We start from the raw sequence: 10,208 nt of genomic DNA on the forward strand, positions 1-10,208 counted from the left end.
TCGGGGGGAAACGTCAATTATAATTAACGTTGAACCGTGAGCCAAGTCAAGTTAACCACCTGTAAATTAGCGTAGTCGATTTTATTGTGTGTTAAAAATTCGTGTCGGATTAGCATGAACCGTTCAAGGCAGGTCACCTGTAAATTACCGTAGGGTGGATTTATTCTCGTGCGATATTCGCATTGCGCCGTAAGCGCACTTAAGTCAATCCCATGTAAATTAGGGTGTTTTATTAATGCCAAGAGAATTCGCGCCTAGAAGTAAGACAGGGTTGTTATTTTACCCAGATAGGGTAAGACAGGGCAGGGCGTTAATTACCTATAAACTATTACTTTCAGAGAAATTGTGTGCGACTAAATTGAACGGGCGAATTAAAGTTCTGTGACCTTCAATTATAACTGCGAATCACGGCGAATACGAACAAACGCGTAAAGTTTTAGACGTAACCTTTACTACTACTACTACTATTGCGATAAATACGAACACTAGTGGTAGTTCAAGTGAAGGTTTGTAGGGTACCTTTTAATAGTGGTAGTGTTTTAAACCCGCGAAATTACATTCTGTGACCATGCAAACTAGAAGAATTTGAGTGACCGTGTTTGAACTTCAAATCAAAGGAACAATATTATATACCCAGGATTTTGTATCGACCGTCCTTTTCAATTTGGATCAATCCTCGGATCAAGCAAGTGGATCAATCAGAACTTAGAGTTTGAACGCTCTATTAATTGCATGATAAGATTTTTGATACTTTCCGTTTCATTAATTGCAAGGGGGGATATACTTCCTGCATTTGCTTTCTCGTAGAAACCGCTACCGAATTCGATTATTATTTACTGTTCCCGCTTAGGGAAATTGCTGTGCGCTATAAGTTTTGTTTTAGTAGTCACCAGTAGCCGCTCACTGCTTGTCCTTTAAAATTCCTAGGACCGCCGTTCTCCATTCGAAATCTTCTGGTGGCGCCCGAATCACTCTCGTTCTGCCGTTTCGTCCACTATGGTCGCCGTCATCGTTTACAGATTTTAATTTGTAAATTACCGCTGGAACTTCCTTTTTCTTAAATTTCATTTTTGTAATTATACCGTTTATTTTTTTTGTGCAAAGGAAAACCGAAGCCACCGTTGGTGTGCGGATTCCGACAAGAGTTCATAGCTCCATTGACATTTGCGGTCTTACTGCGTAATTATGGGTAATCGTTTTAATACGATTTCCAAATTCAAAATCAAAAGAGCCATTCATTAGAAGAGATCTAGGAGTTTGTGTCGACTGTACTTTACAATCATTTGGAGCAGCCTAGTGGATCAATAAGTAGGATCGCACGACCAATGAACACTATTATTACTTTTCTATTTAGATAAGGTATAGATAAGGTAGCCGGATTTTTTTGTATTCAAAATTGAAATAAATCAAATCCATGAAGGGCGTTGAATTTTAAATATTTTATTTATTATTTAATTCCAACAGCAATAAAGCCTATTACAGGAATTATCAAAGTAAAAATACACATAATATAGTATATACATTTTGGTACCAAATATAGGTATTTTAAGAAATGAATGTTAATACAAGTGAATTTGATATCTTTTAGCAGGGAAATATTAAGGGCGAACTCTTACGATTCGGTAATTTTTTTTCTGTCCTGATTTTGTAACTACCCGTTAGCGTTACAACTTGCAGAAGAATGTGCATTTGGAAAAATGTGTGAAGGAGGTAAAATGAAAAGAAGCAAGTTGTAGCAAAGAGGAAAATAACTTATTAGATACAAGAAAATAACCTACCAAACTAACAGAGAATATCTCCAGTTATTTATTTACCGTTCTCGCCACAATTTGTTTTGTAATGCGCTCGTGATCTGTGTTTAATTTATTTGTGACAATTGTGGATTACACACATTCTGTAAGCGGTCCGTGCTTAGATGGTCTGATTGATTTGATAATTTCTGCCTTATTTTCATGCAATGACTTTCATGTTCCTTGTTCACTACAATTTCCCTTGTAAATATTGTCAAAACATATCAAATTGACCGCTTAAGTTGTGATTGTTTTTTTTTGTTAGTAGCGATATCGACATTTAGGCATTTTACATTTCAAGGTGATTTCATACATTGAACTGGGAGTTGTAGCATTATTCCTAAAGATATTCTGTTACAACCATCTTATATAATATATTACACACTGTTATAAAAAATACCTTGATCATAGGTTCTAGGCGTAGGCACTCATTGTCAATTGTGCTCGTTTTCAAACATTAAAATTCAAAAAAATAGTTTTTAATTTAATTGTTAATTATGCAATAATTATAAATGGTAATATAATTCATTTTTCTATGTGTTAGAATAATAGTAATTACAATGGCATAATTAATTACAGTATTGTGATATGCCATTAGAAATTAAGATTGTTCTTCCCATTCCTAGTTTTAGCTATTTTTAAAATGGCATTTGTGTAGGCGTTAGTAAATTGCATTACAGCCCGGTACTTCCCAAGGATACTATATAATATATGGATTGCTCGATCACTGAATTTTTTCGCCGCGTGTAGTGACGTCACTCGCGGACCCAGTACCAGCGCATACTTTGATTAAGGCCGATTCCCATTATAGCAGCATCGAGCAGCGCGGCGCGGTGAAAAGCTGCTCTCAATTGTTCGCATGTAAATAAGTAGATCCGTTTTCACCTAGGCAGAGCGATGCAGAGCAGAGCGGCGCGGTGCAGCGCAGCAAATTTTAAGCGCGTCGGGAAGCATTGGAATACGCAGCGCTGCTTTGAAACGCGCCGCTCTGCGTGTAGACGGACAAGTGGGAATCGAGGAGCGAAGCAGATCAGCGTGGTGCTGCGGCTTGTGAAAAGCATTTATTTGTCTTCTGTGTTGAGCTTGCGTGTGTTAGTGGATTCGCTATGGACGGACAAAGAAAAAAAATTAATTGTACTCGTCCGCTTTCTTTTTCTTCTTTTTTCGTCGTGTACATGGCATAGTGCCGCTATAAATATTATGAAATCATCTGGTGATGATGACGATGATGGCTCTTCTTCGAGCGTGTAAGAATACATTCTCCCTTAAACTGAACACAAACAGAAACGCTGCTTCGTCACGCTTCCAAATGGTGCTTAAGTGGGAATACCCCTCTACAATTTGCTGCTAGCGACGCGCCGCGCTGCTCTGCGCCGCGCCGCTCGGTGCTGCTCTAATGAGAATCGACCTTTAGGATTACCATAAAATACGTTCAAATGGGTGTTGTAGGCAGGCATTTAAATTAGACACTTGTCCTCGCTTGCAGCACCATATCTATTCCTTGCGTATTAATCCATCGGTTTTAGGGAAGTTATGGTAAATGACTTCCGGGTTAGTGATTTTTGTGCAAACACGGCTGTTGTTACAGTCTAATATTGCACATCGGCGTATTGGTGTCCATGCAAATACGTTCACAACTTAGCAAATTATAACTGTCAATTCTGACAGCCGGGTCCGTTGGTGACGTCACATATGACTTAAACTTGGGCAACATTACAAGTATAGGGATCGAGCAATCCTTATATTATATAGTATCCTTGGGCACTTCCCACAAAGTGCAAAATATAGACCGAAATTGTTTAATAATGTTAACGAACTTCTGAAACATCTGACATGCATTCCCGGTAAAACATGTGTAAAATCATTTTCTTGCACGTGCTTCTCTTCATGCTAAATCAAATCAACAATTCCATTCCATTGTTCTTTACAATACCTATAAATATTGACGGAATTACTTCCCACGTTTGCAATTAAATAAAGTTCGACATTCACATTCGAGCCGATTTCTGTTGTAAATTATACATGTCTAAGAGGCATACTAATTTAAACTATTAATAAACACGTGCGATAAATTGTGAAATTTAACCAGCGAGTTCACGTGTAAAAAGGCTCTACTTACTCCATAACGATCAATCAAAAAAAGATTGTGATTGATGAACGCAGTTACAGATTTGTTGCCGCATCATATTTATTATGATTTATATTTTAAGGTGTTTCGAGGTGTCGGAAAGCTCCACACCTGAAGACTTACTTCGAGTTAGCGATTTATTGAATGGTCCTATTGTTCTGTTTTTATTAACAAAAAGTTCAATGACCTACGCCTACGGTACTCTTCGCCGATGATGAGTGACATGTTATTTTATTAGTCAAACAAACCTTGAAATTTTGCATAAGTGACTAAGCGGGAGGCGGTCAATTTCAAGTGTTCATTTCACGCTTTGTATAATTTTAGATCGAAATCTGCGTTTTGTAGGTAAGAAAGGGATTAATGGCGCTTTCAGGTCTACGAAAATTACGTGTTTATGGACGGTGAAACCAGCGAAGTTGAAGTAACACGGCACTTATCTTCGCGAATACGACCTTTACGCCACGAATAAAAACCCCCAAGTTTACAACCACAAGAGGCCGTTAGCTTAATTCTGTGGAAAGGCCGCCTCTAATGGTACTATTTCGTTTCAAATACTTACGAGGATAATGCGGACGGAGGTATGCTTAAATGTCAACAATTTATAATTTTTGATTCTTTCGTTGTCGACGAGAAACATGGGATTTTACATCACACAAGTTACAGACGTGTGAATTGATTCACGCTGTTATACTCCAGGGGTTAATTAAAATTAATGGATTGTATTGCAACGCTTTCAGTGATCATAAAGCTCTCACTTTCTTTACCTGAACAAATACACCTTTGAGCTACAAAAACCAAACTCGAATCTCGATACACTGCACCATGCACAAAATGTTCCGATTTGACATTCTGACGGCCTGTCAATAGCTCGAGTGTTCAGTTTAATGAGAGCACAAATACTCCTCCCAAACCATTGATCGTTTCATTATTATCTCTCATGTTGTTCAATCCAGGTCTAATGAATCTACGATTGGAAATTCCTGAAGGATGACAACCAGTAACAGACAAAACAAAATTATTCTAAAAAGTGACACTGTTAAATCATCTCCACCTGCCTTTGCACATTTCACCTTTTATCCTCTCTTGGTCTTTACTTATTTAATTACAAAAATACAGCAACACATACCTAAGCATAAGCATATTCAGAGGGAGATGCTGTGTTAGGCCCAAAGAACCAAAACGACCATTAAACGAAAAGAAACGTCCACATCGCGTTATGGTATTCTTATAAAGTAGGTAGTTATGTTAACTTGAGAAGACCAAATTACGTAATAACACTAATAACGTATTATAATATATGACACGTTCTCAACTTTATGTAATATTCTAATGCAACCACCATAAACGAATAAACTGCTAAACCTGGTATGCAAACCCACTCTACGGCAAATAATGAGACGATCTGGAAAATGCAGGTGATATTTCTTTGTCACATTTTCCATTTTCTCTTTGCGAGTACCCTCCTCATATCTCATTCATACCTTTCATTGTCTTTGTAAGTACCGTTGTCCTACATTCCGTTTTCGAGATATCGGGGTTTAAAGTACCGACTGTTCTGGCTGTCTGTCTGTCTCGTCCATATCAACCATTTTCCCTGTTTGGATACTCTATTCGGACACTCCGTTTTCAGAATATTCGCATTTAAAGTACCTACTTCTGACACTTTGTTCTTTATGTATATACAGGCTGTTTCAAATTTCGTGTACAGATTTGCTTATTATAGATAGAGAGTTGGTTAAATGGACAAAAGTGATGCATAACTATGCCTATAAATAAAATAAAATAAAAAAATGTTCCCCCTCTCTAAAGTTTCCTAAATATGGCGAAAAATAACATAATTGACGTTTTTGATTTTTGGTTTTAAAATCGTTATTTGGGGAGGTATTTAAAAACCAAACAGACTTTCTTTAGGAAACTGTCTGTTCTTTTAGATGATGGAAATTAATTTTCGTTATCATTAATACTTTATTTATATCGATACCAAATTTCATATAGGACGTGGGATGCATTTTAAAGATTTAGGTCTCGATTTAGGTCATTTAATACAAAAAAAATCCCGATTTCAAAAATGTATAACTCTTATAAAAAAATAAAATAAAAGTTCAAAATTAAACAAGTCATTAAGCCGCTTGCGAGCAAGAGGCGAAAAGTGTACTTCCAAATTTATTTTTTCGATTTTAATAGCCCTTAGGGACATTTCATACCTTGAGAAATAATTTTTAATTTCTGATCGAATGACTTAACTCAAACTGACTAACATTTTTTTTTAATTTTGAACTTTTTTTAACAAAAGTTGGTATCGATATAAAATAAAGTATTAATCATAACGAAAATTTATAAAATATCATCTAAAAAAACAAAAAAGTTCCCTAAAGAAAGTCTGTTTGGTTTTTAAAAACCCCCTTACGTTGAATACTTCACCAAAACCCGCGTATTTCTACGTAAAATTGCACAAGAGTGTATTATTGTGCTTTTTAGCGCATTTTTAAGAATTAAAAAAATGTGCTATTGTTTGCGTTTTGTCCGTCCGTCCGTCTGTCTGTCCGGACCCACTTCTACCGTTTTGAACTACTTCTAGGGAACTGGTCCTAGAGTCCTGGAATTTTTTGCAGTAGGTAGCCTATACCTGGAAGGTGTACCAGACGGCCATCAAATTTTGCTGCCTAAAAGCCCCCCCCCCCCCCCCCGACGAAAGGAACCGTTTTCTACCAACTATTGCCCTTCTTTCTGTCCTCTTATCAAACTACGAGGTGGAGGGGGGGTGGAACTAGTTTTATCCTTCATGGAATTAATTAATTAATTAATTAATCCTCTTCCTCGACCTCTTATCGTAATCGGGTATATTCCCTTATACCTCAAGAACGGATTGCCGGAAGAGGGTACTCACAAAGGGCGATTGAGACGTCTGCACGAAATATATCCATTGGTGATGTCAAAACAAAAGCTATTACGGTTAAAAAAATACGCTATATCTGCACAAGAGTTGTGCACAATTTATACTTGTTTAATTTTGGCCTTGGCATTTGATCTCTTTGGCCAAATCTGCTTCAGAATGTTTTGATTCAATTTAAATCTTTGAAGAATATTAAATCTTTTTGATATACACGGAGAACAATAAATATCTACCAAAGTTACGATGCAATGCTCGTTTTTAGGAAGAAACAAACCATTGCCCTCAAAAATGATTAAAAGCAACGAATTGTTACACTTCTTAAAACACTTACTGTAAAAATTAGGATACCTAAATCAAACTTTTGGTAGTAGAAAAGTGGCAAACATTTTCTGTAGTCCACTTTATAAACAGTGATATTTCGATAACAAAGAAACCCTTCTTCAACCTTAATTTACGACATATGAAACCCTACGCGAACTGTATTGTGAGTGGTAACCTCGGTGGTAACAATTAGTTAAAAATTAAAAATAGAAACCACAATGATTCCAGTAAAAAAAACCAAGAGCACGGAACAATGATCCCATTAAAAAAAACAAAAAAGCAAGGGCTAAAGATACCACCCATCACCATGGCTCCATCTAAAAAAAACCTAAAAGAACAGGTGACAATGATCCCATTTAAAAAAAACGAAAGAGCAGGGGACAATGATCTCTTTAAAAAAACCAAAAGAGCAGGAGACAATGATCCCATTTAAAAAAACAAAAGCACAGGACAATGATTCCATTTCAAAAAAAAAACAAGAGCAGGGGACAATGATTCCGTTAAAACAACCAAGAAAACAAGCGATAAAGATCTCACTCCTCCCGATGTTCCCATTAAAAAAAAACAAACGAACAGGGGACAATGGTTCCATTAAAAAAACAAAACAGCAGGGGACAAAGATATATTTATTTATTTATTGAAATAAACAGGCCTGGGTCTAGTTACATATTTCCCATACACATAAATGAAACGAAAACGTGTTTTGTGTGGATGCGCGTGAGGCTGTGTGATCCCATTTCAAAAAAAAAACAAGACCAGGGGACAATGATTCCGTTAAAACAACCAAGAGAACAGAGGATAAAGATCTCACTCCTCACGATGTTCCCATTAAAAAAACAAACGAGCAGGGGACGATGATTCCATTAAAAAAACAAAACAGCAGGGGGCAAAGATCTCACCCATCCCAAAGTTCCTTTTAAAAAAAAATAAAAAACCTAAGTAGGAGGCAATCATCTCATTAAAAAAAATCAAAAAAGCAAGCGACAAAGATCGCACCCATCACCATGATCCCTTAAAAAAAAAAACTAAAGAGCAGATGACAAAGTTCCCATTCATTCCAAATAGTCGGATTCCAAAAAAATTTAAAAACCTAAAAGAGCAAGAGACAATGACCCCATTTCAAAAAAACAAGAGCAGGGGACAATGATTTCGTTAAAATATCCAAGAGAACAGGGGACAAAGATCTCTTCCTCCCGATGATCCCATTAAAAAAAATTAACGAGCAGGTGACAAAGATCCCACCCATCCCAAAGAAAAGAAACTTGAAATGTCTTGTTTCGAAAAGAGATAGCAGTAGTAATATACATCATTAGTTTTGAGAGACCAAAAGTTACTCACAAAAGAGAAAAGAATTCCAGGTCCATATTTAAAAAAATAAATTTAATGTTGGTATCTAAAAACCGAAATTTCGCAAGAGAAAAGTAAAATCATTTTCTTAAAGAGCGTAGAAAAGTGCCTTAAGAGTTTGCCCTTAGTTTTCCAAATAATGAATAATAAAAGACGCAAAAAATAAAAGCGAAAAATGGTACGTGAGCTTTGTCTGCCATTGCAACGAGTTTGTTAACACCCTGCATGTATGCATTTCGGTTTTAATATTAATTTTTTTTTATTGACCTCATATAAATTATTGAAAACAACGTTATCAAATACGCAATGTGCCTCTTAAATTTCTAAATTAAGGTTCCTTTTCTCTCAAATCGGAAGTTACATATTCGAGTATTTAATTCGAAATGAACGAATATCGATGTCGAGATATCTCATGTGACCACTCGTTGTTTATTATTGAACAAAATCTTATTGCAGTAGTACGAATGCGCTTGTTATGTATACGGTACATGCAGGATTTATATTTGTTAAAAAATATAAATGATAGCAGCTAAGATAATAATGGTTTCTTAATTTATAAGAAACACGAAACACCCTGTAGATAAATCTTAGTCCCTAACTCCCTAATCATTAGAAATTTGTTGCCATTTATTCAGTTGATGGTGTTTCTCGTGCAGACTTTACGACACAAAAATGTAAAAATTGACTCGCAAAATCCCAGACTGAATATAAATTTCCTCATAATTTTTGAAAAGTAGAAGAAAAAGCGTTAGGTAAACAAGTCTCGGCGACCTTGATGATTTTATAGAATTAATTGCTACTTGTAGTAGTTCTACGATATAAATGATGCAGTGTGTATATTACACAACGTAAAACACATAAGGCTGGCGGTGACCGCGCTTACGCAATTTCGAAAAATGGTTGTAGCGAGAGTAAATAAAAATTCATCAAAAGGATAAATACCTTCCATTCATTATCGCTTCGGCTGGTATCAACGGATAATGATCTGAATAACTTGAGCGGTCGCATCCTTTTTTAAATCGCTTTAAATTAAGTAGCATTTAAACACGTTTCACTTTAATTTAAACCCCGCCGATACAATTTGTCGCTTACTGCCGACGAATAATTACTTTGACGTTAAACCTCACCGTTAATCACTAGTAAACCTCGAAAGATTATCAGAGTTCAAATTTTAACGTTATTTATAACTCCTTTTGGAGTGTGCGCCATTTTAACATAAACCACATGAGTCATGTCGAAAAATATTTTAGCCAGATTGCAAGTCTTGCAACATTTATAGCAGTGCACTAGTTAAAAACTAACGTTTAGCGGCTGAACCATGTTTGAAAACTACGAGCAGGCTCGCTTCCTTGAAATTTAATTGTTTATGTATGTTACACTAACTGTAAAAGTAGAGAGTTTTTTCGTAATTTTACATACGCCGCATTATTAAACACTTCAGTTTCTAATTGTCCTTTTTTTAATTTGATAATTCGTTTTTAGCTGGAGCAGGAGAAGTTTCCCATCTACCTTTTCCGTTTCTACGCATACACAACCGCCGATAATTTAACAGCAAGTGTCGTTGCAGTCTCAATTACAACATTAATTAAGGACTGGCGTTTTCATATTTGGCAATATTGGCACGTTTTGTTTTATTGCAAGATGGTTTTATGCAGGGAATGACACGTACTGGTATTTATTAAACTTTCGTCCACATGTCGTAGGTTTTTGGTACGTTTGTAAGCCCACG

General features: G+C 36.1%; 1 protein-coding gene across 1 annotated transcript in view; it reads right to left on the bottom strand.

The window, feature by feature from the left end:
- Positions 1-9,801, bottom strand: part of LOC116172310 — a 28,406-nt gene extending 18,605 nt beyond the window's left edge. The window contains exon 1 of the mRNA XM_031489510.1: positions 9,422-9,801. Coding sequence (XP_031345370.1) covers positions 9,422-9,487 — 66 coding nt within the window. The 5' untranslated portion in view covers positions 9,488-9,801. The remainder of the gene's footprint in view (positions 1-9,421) is intronic.
- Between the last annotated feature and the right edge of the window lie 407 nt (positions 9,802-10,208).

The sequence above is a fragment of the Photinus pyralis genome, unplaced genomic scaffold (genome assembly GCF_008802855.1).
Source record: "Photinus pyralis isolate 1611_PpyrPB1 unplaced genomic scaffold, Ppyr1.3 Ppyr1.4_LG5, whole genome shotgun sequence".
NCBI lineage: Eukaryota > Metazoa > Arthropoda > Insecta > Coleoptera > Lampyridae > Photinus > Photinus pyralis.